The 14,586-nt window shown below is 38.3% G+C and overlaps 1 protein-coding gene across 1 annotated transcript in view; it reads right to left on the bottom strand.

Annotated features, from left to right (window-relative positions):
- Copg2 (COPI coat complex subunit gamma 2) overlaps positions 1–14,586 on the bottom strand; it is a 95,261-nt gene that overhangs the window by 896 nt on the left and 79,779 nt on the right. The window contains exons 16-18 of the mRNA XM_015493826.2: positions 1,483–1,580; positions 511–649; positions 124–222 (exon numbers count right to left, since the gene is read on the bottom strand). Coding sequence (XP_015349312.1) covers positions 124–222; positions 511–649; positions 1,483–1,580 — 336 coding nt within the window. The remainder of the gene's footprint in view (positions 1–123; positions 223–510; positions 650–1,482; positions 1,581–14,586) is intronic.

Genomic DNA, 14,586 nt, shown 5'->3' with positions numbered 1-14,586 from the left:
TACTTCAAATTCTTGCTCACATAATGGGATGATGGACAATAGCAGGGCACAGGATGCTCATCCACATCCCTTCCTATTAAATTTGGAACAAAATTTAAGAGAAATGTGATCCAAGTCTCTTACCTGCCAGATAGAGTGAGTGGGAATTCTTATTCTCAGGTACTTTATCTGACCTCTCACATGGCTGCATGCCCAGAAATGTGATGATATTGCTGACAGCTTCTGTGTAGAGAAGGTTTTTGCAACAGTATTAGAATAGTTCAGCACAGTGATCTGCTGCTGTTCTGGGGTGTCTTGGGAGCTGGGGGTAAACAGGGGTATAGATGGCATATAGGGAGGGTACTGGCCTAGAAAATAGTTGACTTAATTAGATGACGAAGACAGGAACCTGGCCTTTTAAGTAGATGAGTTATGAAGGATTTAAAGAAAAAGGAGTTCTGGAATAATATATATGTCTATTAGGTTGATACTGCTATCAGGCAATAACACTGGCAGCAAAGTTGTTCTCACCTTCAAGGGTTTTTGTAGAGCTGAGGGCAAAGGTTTCCTCCTTCTCAAAGGTATCTCCCACCTCTTCCCAGGCGGCAGCAAAGTTAGGTTTCAGAACCTTCTGAATGTGATCAGACACAGTCACTTCAAGATCTTCCAGCTAGGGGTAATAAGCAAGGATCGATAAATAAAAATCCTTTTTGGCACAGAACAAAGAGGGAAGGAACATAATCATTTATCATTCTATGTTAAATCCCTGTTGGGGCCTAAGAAAAACTCTGTTACCACAATAGTTTAAGTTATGTAGTCTGTATAAACCTAATGTTGTAGGCCTTAACACAAGCAAGTAAGAAAACAGGACATCCGTCAGATCACCACCTGTAGCCCTGAAGTGCACAGCAGTCCTGATGGCACACCCAACTATGCATTTCAGGTTGTTCAGTACCTTCTAAATATTACATTCACAAACAGGTTTTTTTGTTTGTTTGTTTGTTTTTTTATTTAAAGTTTTCCCTCCTTTCTGTGAAGGCTTTTCAGTCCCTGATCTGGCAGTAAGCAAACTAAAAGTGTTGAAGCAGAAATAATACAACCCACTTTTAATGAAACTGATCTCATATATTATTATCTCATGAAAAAATCATATAATTATTTCCATCTCTTAATTATCCCTTTTCCCCTTATATCTTGGTGTTCACCTTAAATTCTCTGTAACTTCTCATTGTATCAACCAAACCATTTTTAGTTTGAACACCAAGATATAAGGGGAAAAGGGGTTGAGTTTCTTTGTTTTAACCAATCTTGAAGTGGTCAATTTTAATTCTCTTTGCCATAATGCAATCCCATTAGAGAATAGGATTAGTTCAGGTCATCCTCAGCTGTAATCTGTTTAATAACAGGAAGCCCATGGTTCATGTCAGCTGTTCCTAGAAAAACACTTCAAGGCATAAGTACTTAGTGTTGTAAAGGTGTCAAAGCTCTGCAGGGTCGACTCACCACATACTCATCATCATACCCATCCTCATCTGGAACTCCAGTGTTAGGGTCACAGTCCCGGACCGTAAACTTCAAGGTGCAGCTAAATGTGACTGCAACTGGGAGAGAAAGAGCAGGCAAACCCACATCAGTGGGTAGTGCAAGTTTGAAGTTTCCATCACTACTTAGGAAGCACCATCCATGCTGAGTACTGTGCTCCACATTTTCAAGTTACACACCCACATGCCCTATTTTCTAGGGTTATATTTCTCAAAGCAGCCTGCAATGAATGGGTCCAAAAGGCAGTCTCACTGAATATGATGCTATGGATTAAAACAGTAAAGATGACATGGGCAAACGGTTTTTATATTGATGTGAACAAAGCAGCCGGGGAAGATACTTTTGGGGGCTTTTTGCCATGCCTGTCAAAAGGGTGTGTATGTTGAAAAATAAAAACAACCAGTGTTCCGGGACCTGACAAAGCAAAAAATACTGATGTAAAAAGCATACAGATCGTCAAATTTACACTGACCAAGTACATCAGAGTTTCAGTATTAAATACGATCTTTAGACTGTGGACTGACAGGAGTCCACGGATCATCAGAATGAACTTGCTGTAAAAGTCAACTTTTAACCTACAGTTAGTAATTACTGTCAATAACGAGGTTCTAATATTGATAAAGTCAATGTCTTTAAATGGAAAAGCATGTGGGCATCTTTTATGTTTGAGATGACTGGTGGAAGTATTAAGAAATGGAGTTGTGGGCACATTTTTGGAAGGTGAAGTCTTCAGGAAGATAGGACTGTCTAAGCTGTTTGAAGGAGGGAATTTAGGCAGAAGGAATACTTAGGGTCTAATCCATGGTTTAGGAAAGGCTTACAGGTACAAAAAATATTAGAAATTGGAGCACTAGTTTGGGGGATGAGTAAGGAGAATAGATGCAAATGTAAAGATTACACATGACAGCTTGGGTAGTAAGACTTTCATCTACTCATCTTAACTTTAAACTCCATCCATCCATCAGTTCATCCATCCAACATACTGACATTTACACATAAAGGTATAAGCTAATGTGGCAGACACTTCTGACAAAAAAAGGTGGCTGAGGCATGACCTCTCTAAAAACTGATTATGCTGTAGTTAAATAAGTGTGGTTTGTGGGAGTGTGACTTATCTATCTATAATATAAATTTTAATAAGTGCTGTGTGAGCTTACAGGATTAAGTGACAGGATATAACAGTTCAGTTGGATCTCAAAACTTGGTAGAAGAGCAAAAGTAAAGAGACGGGAAAAGTCCATGGGTAGTTGGCAACCATTTTGTTTAGGAACAAGTTGTGAAATACCTTGCATTTAAAATTATTTTATGATGACTCTGAGCAGCTGAGACTGAAAGATTAGAGGCAAGATAGGTAAGAGAGTGCTTAATTCAAACCACTGGTGGGAATCTTATTAAGAATGAGTCTGATGGTTTCAGGAGAATGCAGAAAATAGAGGATGGTAGTGAGCTGACCCATATAGGAAAGAGTATACCTATCAAGAGTGCAGAATCTGTTTCAGTATTATAAGGGGTGATCAAATTCTTGGGACTGGTTAAATTAGGTAGGATTTTCTTCAAGAGGAAGAGGAGAGAAGTGTATGTTAACACAAATCTAGCACAGGTCAGCTGAGAGAGATAGGACTATGGTAGGAACAAAGGTCATGATCAAGTATGAAGAGTCGGGATAGACAATAAGTAATAATGAGATGTGTTCAGATTAAGCAGGGAGGCTATAGGCAAACGAGGAAAGGGAATAAGAGACAAAACCAGAAACAATGCTAGATCACAGACTGGAGACAAAACTGATTGAATTTAATGTAGAAGTAAAGACAGAAAACTGGTCAGAAAAATGTTCCTGAAACTTTTATGGCATTTATTTTTGGTAATGGGAACTAAACCCAGTGGTACTTTGCCACTAAGCTATATCCCCAGAGTTCTTTTTATTTTTTATTTAGAAACAGGGTCTTTCTAAGTTGCTGAGGGTCTCACTTGAGTTGTTAGGGCTGGCCTCGACCTTAGATTCCTTCTGCCTCAGCCTCCAAAGTCAAACTGGGATTATAGGCATGTACCACCATTGCCTGTCTGGTGGCAATTTTTTTAATTAAATGATTTGGTTGATACAATGAGAAGCTACAGAGAATTTAAGATGAACACCAATAAAAACCACTGGTAGTAATATCTCAGTGTAGTCAGAAAGGATGATTGACACTGGGTGATGAAGAAAGGAGGTAAGAGTGGCTTTTCCAGGGCAAAAACACAATACCAAATGCACCACCATAATATCAAGATGAGCACTTAATAAATAAGAAAGGCAAATAACCAAAGGGAATAAGGAAAGTATGTCCTGAAGAGCTACATTAAAATTATTTTCAGAAGTGAGGCTCCTCTTATGAGGGCTGGCTGAAAATGAGAGGTGACTACTGAGGTGATTTGTATGAAGAGGAGGCAGAGTTAGAGAAAAGATGGATGCTAGAAATTAAGTAAGGAGAGGGGTACGTGAAGTGAGCTAGGGTGTACAGCATATCATGTAGCAAATGTCAGAGTGGGGAATTTGGAAGGAAATTGTCAGGTCTCAACCAGTGGTATCCCTCAGTGGAGGGAAGACTGACAGAATAAGAGAGGGGGGGTTAGGAAAAGAGTCCAGAAAGCTTTGTAGGGATAATAATTAAAGGAAAGGGTTGTGTTAATAGGGCAAAAGAGTAGGAAGAGGGTAAAAAGGGTGGATCTGAAACAGGCCAGCTGCAGCAGTCCACACAGATCTGGACTGAATTGAGAAGGAACAGATAGATGCAGTGTAGTTTGGAGGAGGGTGAAAGCATGATGATCAGTGAGTGCCAAAATGAGCAGACACCTACCTAGAAGACAGTCTTCCATCCTTGGGCATGCTACACTAATGGCAGGAGGGCTGTTCAAGGTACTTAAAAGGTTTTTCTCTAGGACAAACAGGAGGAAGGGAGGAACAGTACAGAGAAACACCATTAAAGTTGCCCTCCGCTGTAAAGGAGTCAGTTACTAATGAATGACAGATGACTTGGAGGATAAGGCAGCATTCCTGGGCCAAAAGTCAGGAGGAAATAAGAAAGAAAAGGGAAGGCTGGGGCTTTAGCTCAGTGGTAAAGTGCTTGCCTCGAATGTGTCAGGCACTGGGTTCGATCCTCACCACCACATAAAAATAAAGATATTGTGTGTTCATTTACACTAAAAAAATATTAAAAAAAAAAAAAAGAAGGGAGAATGGAAGCAAAGGAAGGGACTAAGATATAGTGGGAGGCCTATAGGCAAAGCAGGTATAGAATAAAGATCTCAAATGGGGCATCCTATAAGCTCAGTGTCAACTAGGTCTAGTTGGTCACATTTTACTCACAAAGGAAATGGGAAAAAATAGGGTGAGAGACAGGATTTGAGTAGGAGGCTGCAGGAGATTAGGTCTTGAAACTTTGGAGAGAAACTGTTAGGTTAAAGGTCTTGGTTGAAAAGAAAGTTTATAAGGAAGATGATTAAATGATTTGCTAATAGAAAGTTATTGCTGACAACTTCAGAGATATTGGGCTTTCTTATTCAAGAGTATAAATACGTAGTTTGTCCAGACAATGGATTTCTGCTATTAGATGGGGAATGATTGAAGATTATGAGGAAGGAAATATATCTGAGGAGAAGAATTCTGCATCCATTTATTTTGTAGCGAGATGGTATGTGAAAGTAGGACAGGTGGTTAAGATATTGTAGATTACTGTATAGTGTGTGTCATTAAAGTTGCTCATAAAAGTTACCCTGCTTTGGGGAGATAGGCTAAAAGCAACACACATTTCCTAGGGAGAATACCACAAAGGACAAGATGGAGGCTAGAAGCTAAAAGGGAGAAAAGAAGTAGGATTTAGTCTGGGAGGTATAATACAAAATGTGGGCAGGGAAGGGCATTAAAGAGGGCCAAAATGAAGAATACGGGAAGATGGCAGAATTGAATATGAGGAATATGTAGGTGAGAGTTAAGCTAGATTATAACTATAGGTGGAGAAAGCATGTGAAGAAAAAATGGCTAAATAAGAATTTTTGTCATGAGGGTGAGAATCTTTGCTTAAATGATATTTCAAAGAACAATTATGATCAATAGACTGAAAGGCCAAGGAGTTTAAATGGGATGGATCTGAGCCATGGTCAGTGGCAGGAACCCCTCCTATGGTCTGGACTAAACTAAGAATGTAAATGTATTCAGAATAATGTAGGAAACAAGGGAGATGAAAGAAAGAACTATCAAATTCATGAGAATGATCTAAAGATGGCAGCTGAAAAAAAAAACCGCAATTGTATAGGTAACAAGGGTTTCACTAGGGTCAATCGGGAAAGAGTGGAAGAGCATGCAGAAAAGATGGAGTCATTTGAAGACTGGCAGGTATTGATAAGACGGATATGGCATGATAATTATACTAAAGATCACAAGTAAGAAAGGGAAGACAGGGAACTAAGTTTTGGGAGCACTATATGAAGAGTAGTTAAGAGCAGGAGGAATTGCATGGGGAGATAGGATGAGAAATGGTGTTTCCCAGAGTGGGAGACCCTGTAAGACCTTATAATGTGAGTCTTTTGGTCAAATGTTGGCTCTTAATGCCAGACTTCAAAAAGCAGCATATGCAATGAGAGAACAAGGGTCTGACCAGTTAGGGCAATCTTTGGTGAGAGATTTTTAATTAAAATGATCAGAAAGACAAGAATTAAGATGAATTAAAGAGCCAGGAGAGAGCTCTGAGTATTTTTTTCTGTAGAATAGATTACCATACAAGAGTGTCTGGAGATCATGCTGGGAATGTAACTAAAGAGTAAAACTTCATTTGTTATTTCCATGTATAGATGGGAGATGAGTTTATGCCATGTGTAATTAAGATATTGGAGGGAAGGTCACCAAAGGGAGATAACAAATGAATATCATGTAACGTGCTCTTTACATGATGCACTGAGGTTACTCACAGAAGTAACTGTAATATGACAGGTCCAACTTAAGTCATTGAGGACCTCTATACTGTAAGTCCTGTTTGGGTGGAATCTCCATTTCTCAATGCTGCCCTCTCTGCAAGCATCTTTGGGGTAGGGAAGAAAGCACTAGGGTATGTCACACTGGCAAAGAAAAGTTTCAGCTTGGAAGTGATACCGATCGCCAGAATTGATCACATGGCTGCTACCAACCAGCAAAAAGGTTCAGAAGTACAATCATGCCTTGTGTCTGGAACCACAGGAAAATTTGCTGTACAGGAGACCAATGGACATAATAATTTTTCCAATTTACAATGTTAAACACCTTAAATCATCTGAACCTGTATTTAAAACTTACTATATTAAATTTCCCTTCTCATTAATTCAATTATCTTTTTGAAAAACAAACTTTACTGAAAGCATAAGTAAGTTTTGCAAATATAATGAATTAAAAAAAAAAAAAAAAGCAGTAACTCCATCATGTGGAGGTTTTTTGGCAAATCAAAGTCAGATCCTGGAGAGAGAAGCTGGATAGGGAGCACTGTTCAAAAGTAGACTGAATCCATTTGAATGAAACATAGGTTTTAAATGAAGGGAGCTTGGCAATAAGGCGTTTCATTTAGTTCATTCCTCCCTTCCTCCCTTTCCTTTCCTGTTTGTTGTTGTTTACACTTTATAGCTCAAGCATTGGTCCCTGGATAAGTTATCAAGAAGGACAGGAACAGGAAAGCAACAAATGAAAATATCATCTGAAGGCTGCCAGATACTGACTGGAGGGAGAAGGCCTCATTTGGGCCAAAAGACATAGAAGAAGAGGGATTAAAGCTTAGAGGAGCACTATATAACCTAGAGAATGATTCTGAGGTGGAATGGTAATAAGAAAGACCACAGCACCATAAAGATTCCCAGAACAGAGAATTCAGTCAGATCCAGAGTGGCCTGCATAGTCAGATTTGCACGGAGAATTCAGTAAGATCCAGAGTGGCCTGCGTAGTCAGATTTGCTAGGTATAAGGCCAGATTACAATGATAAGTATATGGGAGTAAAACAAAGACCCGAACAACAAGCGTCAAAAGTAGACTTATTTTTGATGTTTTGGTGGAAACTTTTTAATTAAAGGATTTGGCTGAAGGGAAAGTTAATGGCAATGCTTCTTAAATGACAGCATTACCTAGGAATTTGTTAGTAGTATAAATTTTTTCCCCAGACCCTGACCTTAGACCCACTGAATCAGAAACTCAGAATAGCCCCTGTCAGTTTGAGCTTTAGTAATCTATAGTTTGGGGCTACTGCTTTAGACGAAGGCAGATTAAGAATAATTCTAAAATAGAACCTTTTCTAGCAACTGTCATTAGAATTAGCTGAAAACTGGAGAAGCAATTGAGGAGACTTGTATGAAAGGATAGGAGAGAAGGAGAGAATGAAGAGGATGAAGGCTAAAAATGGCAAAAAGGTGAGGCTGGAGGGTGCAACTGGTAGTGTGCTGAAATGGCCAATGGGTAAGGGCATTAAAGAGTGACAGGATGAAGAACACAGGCAAGGGGTGAAGGAAGTCCGGAAGAGTGATTTTATGTTAATCCAGGAAGATGGCTGAATTGAATATGAGGACTATGTACTAACTGGAGGGATCTGGCAAAATACTTGGGCCAAAAGTCATGATGGAAAAGGAAGAGGAAAAGTTAGATGCTATCTAAGGGGAAAGCACATCTAAAGAGCAGAAAAGTGGTTCTGAGTGAAGGGAAGAGTGGGGACATGAAGAGGAGGAGACCTCAAAAAGAATATATGTCCTTCATTATGAAAGGTTAGGATATACCTGGGAAATCTCCAAAAGGAAATCTAGAAGAACCTTCTATAAGAGGAACATCAAAGATGTACTTAGAAATTAACATGTTAAGATTTGTCAAAAGTGAGGGAAGCAACTGAGGAGATTTGTATAAAAAATAGTGAAGAAGTAAAGAGTAGAAGATGGACATTGAATGCTAAATAAAGAGAGAGGATGTGTGAATTAGGCTAGAAGCAGAACATGCAGTATAGAAAATGAGCTGAACAGCAACTTTAGGAAATGGGAATTAAAAATTTGTCAGAGTTGTGTATTAACAAGGAGAGACAGTGAGATAAGAATGTGGCAGAGGTGTAAGGCTTTGCTGTCCAGAAAGCTTTGTTGGAAAAATACTAGAGGTTATCTGTGTGGTCAATATAGTGAGAGGTAAGAAAGAGGCTAAGTAGGACGGGCATAAAAAACAGGTCAGTAGCAAGATCCTACCAGATTTTAGGCTGAACTGTGAGTACAAGCAAATACAGTAAAGAAAGTAGGACACAAGGGGAGATGGCAGTGCACTGTACAGGGAGGGTTCAACATAAGGCAAGTATCCAGAGGAAACAATTGAACCTGTAAGAAGGTCATGTACATGGTAGCTGAAAGGAGGGTCAAAGAGGATAGATAGGGCTGCATAATTCTCTAGGATACAATAAGAAACAGAGGGGAAAGAAATGGAGGAACAAAGTAAGATGAATGATTTGAATAAGGGAAGAAGTTATAGACTGATGGGTTATGGCACATATTTGAACCTAGGTTATGATGGAATAAGAAGGAAGTATTTATTAGCTGAGTTAAGGGACTGATGTACAAAATACAAAAGAATTCATGGAGGGGCAGTGAGGTAGATCAGATCAAGTGTCTGAAAAAGAGATCCACAATGTTCAGATCTCAAATTAGGCCCAACTGGTCAACTTGAATGGGAAGGCTCAATGGTAATGAACGGGGTATCTAACAGAGGTTCAAGGACCTGGATAGAATGGGAACTAGTAGACTAGCTCATGATGCCATACATTTTTAATTAAAATTTTGGTTAAGAGCAAAGTTTAAGGGCATTTTAGTAAGATAAATTCTAAACAAGCACTGCTAGCAACATTAACAAATATCAGGATCAACCAGCTAGGGCGTCTACAAGGTGAGTGGTCTGTCTATAGAGAAGACTAATTTTATTTCTTGAGGAATCATGTGAATCATGAGGGACTTGTACCTCAGGAGAATACTATATCCTTGGCTCTGATGAAATGATGGTCAAAATGAACAGGTGAGCTATGGTAGAGTATAATTAAGAAAACAGAGAAGGACTTTAGTGATAAGACGAGGGAGTGTGAATTAGAGCAGGGTTCTGGGTAGTCAGAGCAGTAAAAAGGCAAAGAAGCTATGGATTTAAGAGACCTAGAGGGTTCTTGAGAAATATGTCAGATTTCAAAAGGGGCATAACTGGTTAAATGTTTGGTGTTATAGATTGCAGGGAGTGAGTGGTGTAGATAATGAAAGGAGCAAAAATCTGGCTCTGGAAAGTAAGATTAGTTCTTGATATCTTTTTTTAAATTCTTTTTAGATATACATGACAGTAGAGTGTATTTTGACCAATTATAATAAATAGAGTATAACTTATTCTAATGAGGATCCCTTTCTTGTATATGATGTGGAGTTTCACTGGTGGTGTATTGACATATGAATATTGAAAAATTATGTCCAATTCATTCTACTGACTTTCTGTTTAGTTCTTGAAGTCTTGATGGGAATTAAAAAAAATTATATAAATTTAAAACCCTTAAGACAGTATTACAAATGATTACTTTAAGCAGCACATTAAGATAGTGAATTTCTCTTGGAAAGGAAAGTGGTAAATGATTTGGGGAGTGGAAGACAGGAAGTCTTAATTATATGTGCAATATTTTATTTCTTTAAAAAAGATCTGAAACAAATACCACTAAGTTATGAAGTAAGGCAGTGGTTTTATGAATTTTGGGGTTTTAATTAAAACTTAATTATTAAGAGTTGGGCTGATAAGAAAGGTTATAGGGGAAGATTAGGATGAATTTTGATAAAAAGATACTGACAGCAATGTAAAAGACATTGACTTGACTAGAGAGTGTGGGTGGGTAGTTTATTTGGTAAGCGGATTATCTGTACTTCATAAGAATTGAGTGGTACCATTAAGGGAGTGCACCTCAAAAGTACATGCCTAGAGAAGAATAATGTATTCATTACTATGATTATAGATTAACTAGGAAGAACTGTTCAAGTTTGTTCAGAAGTCAAAGTGTCATGTTAGAACTGGGTGTAAGAGAAACTACTGAGACATATATCGAGAGAAGAGAGAAAGATGGAAGTTGAAATGTAAGTCAGGAGAAGGGGACCTAGGATTTAGACTGGGGTGCATAGCATGCAGGTTTGCAAAATGTTAGAATACCTAGGGTATCGAAGAGGACCAGGACAAGACACACGGAAGGATAGCAGAACCAAAGTTCTAAAAGGGGTGTCTGTGAAACCAGATATCAACCAAGGGAGATGAGAGGAAGGCAAGAAAATGGCAAGATAAGAAATGAAGAATGGTATCTGGCTGCCCAGAAAGTCTTGCTGGAAAAAAGATTTGAAGCAATTGGTGCAGAAATAGAATGAGAGGTTGGAGTGAGATTAATGTGGATCAGAGCAGGAATCCTAGCAAAGTCCAGACTACATGGAGGGTGGAAACAGATTCAGTACAGAAATAGGAAGACAGAAGAAGCCTGAATAGTGCTGAATATACATATCCAAAAGAAAGACTATGTCCATTAGAATGATCTAGCTGAAATAAGAAATTTTGGAAATGTAAGGGTCTGCAGCAAAAGGAGGAGAAAAAAGAGAAAAGAAGAGCCATGTTCCAAGTTGTTAATAGACAGAATGACATTATTTGAACCATCATAGAGTTTGACGAGACAAATGGCTGTTGCTTCATACTTAGGCCAAAGGTCATGACAGAAGAAAAATAGAGGCTAGTCACTAAGCAAAGGGACATTGTATGAATTAGCAGTTTTTAAGAAGGTGGAATGACTGGGCTGGGGTTGTGGCTCAGTGGTAGAGCGCTCACCTAGCATGTGTGAGGCCCTGGGTTCAATCCTCAGCACCACATAAAAGTAAATAAATAAAATAAAGGTATTGTGTCCAACTACAACTAAAAAAAATAAAAAGAAGGTGTAATGACAAGACTATAGATTAGGCATGAATTAAAAAGACAAAGCTGTCAGTCTCAGAACTGTGTAGAATGGAGAAGATCAGGGGTCAGAAAAAGTGTTAAGGATTACATGTGGCTGGTGCTTGATCTCTGCTAGGAAATGTCAGAAATTAAGATAAAGCCTGAAGCAACCATTGCTGGAAGCCTTGAAAACATTAGGATTAATCTTTTTTAAAGTAGACATGAGAGAGTGTTTTGGTATAACAAATAAGTTCTACTAGTTGAGGATGGCTGGAATCATGATGAGGTAAAACTCAAGAGATCAATCTAGATTCACTGATGTATCAGAGTTTGTGGAGAAAAGAAGTTCAGAATGTTTAAGATAGGGCAGGGCAAGTGATCAAAGGGAGTTTAAGGAATCATGTCAAGACTGGCTAAAAGTGAGAGAAGCAACTAAGAAAACATGTATTTTAAAAAGAGAGAGAAAAGGGGGAAGGAAGAGATGTTTGGGTAAAGAGGAAATGTATGAATTAGGTTTGGTTTGGAATCTGCAAGGTACCATATGGCAAATAAGACTGAGACTAGAAAGAAGAATGCAGGTATCACCAGCTCTCCTGTCACACAAATTAAATACTGCTTAACATGAAAAGTTCTTATATATAAAACATCATGTGCTTGAAAAATTTGGTACAGCGAGTTACCATTCTTGTGCTAACAAAAATGATTGCTTGCACACAAGCCTGCTTGAAATGGTACATTTTTGCTGTGGCCATAGCTCTTCTATCAGTAGACTCGCTTCCTATGCTGAAGGATTTTAAACATATGCAATATTCCTGTCATCTCCCCAAAATATGAGTGGGACAACTTAAGCAACTCGTCAATTGGTAAGTAAACATTTCCACATTTCTTCTTTATATATTTCATTTAAAAATACGTTTTTGTTATTTATCTTGAAATTATGTCATTGTTACTTGCAGTGTAAAAGGAAAATGCAATTATGATCTTTATTTTAGTATGGGAACTTCTGTACCACACACAAACATGTCTACTATTAATGAAATATATGTAAGATAATGAGGCAGGTGTCCTTTAAAATAACCAAGAAATTTGTGAAAGTTTTCATCAGTGTTTTAATGATGATTTGGAAACTATGTTGGGTTTTTTTTAAAGGGAGATGGATTGGGGCTGTTTAAAATTTAAGATAATGCAATAGAAATGTTTATTACCAAAAACTGTTATTTAAGCGCAAAGGATATTGAAACTTTCCTGTGCTCATGGCAGTTAAGTCAGGAAGAGGACTGTGGAGTGTGGTTGTTTTTAAAGAAAGACGAAAAGAAAATGCATTTATAAAGAAAAGTCTAATCAATAGAAAAGTTGGTGACAAGTTCAGTGAAGTGGATAAAAAACAAGTCAAGTGGTAGGAATCTTATCAGAAACAAAGAGAGAATGAAAGCAACTCAGCACAGTATATAAGAAAGCAGAGATTCAGAAATGGATCAAGCAATGCATGTAGACAAAGAGGTACCTAACAGGAAGACATCAGTGAATGAATAGTGGTGATACAAGAGTATATAGGTGCTAATAAAAATAGTTTTCCAAGGCTAAATAGGGAAAACATAAGAAAACCAGTGGATAAGCAATGTAAAATTTACTTTTAGATAAAGGTCATGTAAGGTTGACATATTGCCAAGATTTGGCACTGTAATTATAACAAATGGAGCAAGAAAAAAATATAGGAGGAAACTAAGTGAAATGAAAAGTGTATAGACTTGATAACATTTTGGAGAAATTTGAATAAATACAGGGCTGATAGCATCACAATTAGGAAACCTATAAACAATGAAGTCAGTAAAACAAGGGCGTAAACCAAAAAAACGGACATAGGGTTAAGAGGAACCAAAGTTACCCAAGAAGAAAAGAGTGGAGGTGAGACACTAAAGTGAGAAGACAACTATATGTATCAGAGTGGAATGTTAGATTTTCTAAGTCTGGGATTAAAGTAGATGCTGAGAAAAACAAGAGAGAAAAATATCATCAATATACACAAGGAAAGAAAAAACAGAAAAAAAAAGAAACATGTAGATTAACAGGAAGAATGTAGATAATGACCATATTACAGTGCATTAAAAAGAATGTGTGATGGGGAGAGAAGTAGACAGTAAGGGATGGTCCTACATGCGGGATCTGGTGACACTTGATGGTACATAATTTTAAAGACAGAAAATGTTACAAGATACCAGACTGACAAAAGGGAATTAAGAACATGGGCAGCTTTTGGGGCTGGGGTTATGGCTCAGCGGTAGAGTGCTCACCTAGCACGAGCGAGGTGCTGGGTTCGATCCTCAGCACCACATAAGAATAAATAAAATAAAGGTACTGTGGCCAATTACAACTAAAAAATACACACACACACACACACACATATATATGTATGTGTATGTGTGTGTATGTATGTGTGTGTGTGTGTGTGTGTGTGTGTATATATATATATATAAAAAGAATATGGGCAGCAATTATATATCTAAGCTTCTGGAAAGGTCAAGTTTACAACCTAGATATTTTAGAGGAATCACTTAAAAGAGTGTGAGTGTGAAGTAGAAAAAAAAGGAATGGGAGAACAAGGCACAAGCAAGTCATGGAGGCGGGGAAAGAGAATATACAAAAAGATGGCTTCCATGAGAATTCTGGGTTTTTATCAAAGTTTAGAAAATAATGACAACGTAAATGTAAGAAGTATAAATGCACAATGGATCAAGGTACACAAAAAAGAAAGATAAAGCTTACAACATAGGTTAAAAGGAAAAAGGAATTGTCTGACTCTCTAAAACAATTATTTTGAGGAAAAGAAGATGAAAATGAGGGGGAGAAAACATCAATTGAGTAATTTAAGCTGGGGTTGAGGCATGTTGTATGTGAAGGAGTAGACAGGGAGGGGAATGGGGTGGATCCCAGTGGAGAGTGCCAGATCTAAATCAGAGGGGGAAGTGCTGAGATTCTAAAGCGAGGACCTCCAATGGTCACCACTGGAGGAAGGCTGGAGGTAGGAGACAGGAGAGTGAAGTCCAGAGAGTACAGGTGGCGTCCACACCAGTGATTCTTAACCGGGGGTGGGGGGGGGTGGATTCCACCCGAGGGGGGGGCTGTGGGC

The sequence above is a fragment of the Marmota marmota genome, unplaced genomic scaffold, assembly GCF_001458135.2.
Source record: "Marmota marmota marmota unplaced genomic scaffold, marMar, whole genome shotgun sequence".
Classification (NCBI taxonomy): Eukaryota; Metazoa; Chordata; class Mammalia; order Rodentia; family Sciuridae; genus Marmota; species Marmota marmota.
This window is presented reverse-complemented; position numbering and strand designations above follow the sequence as displayed.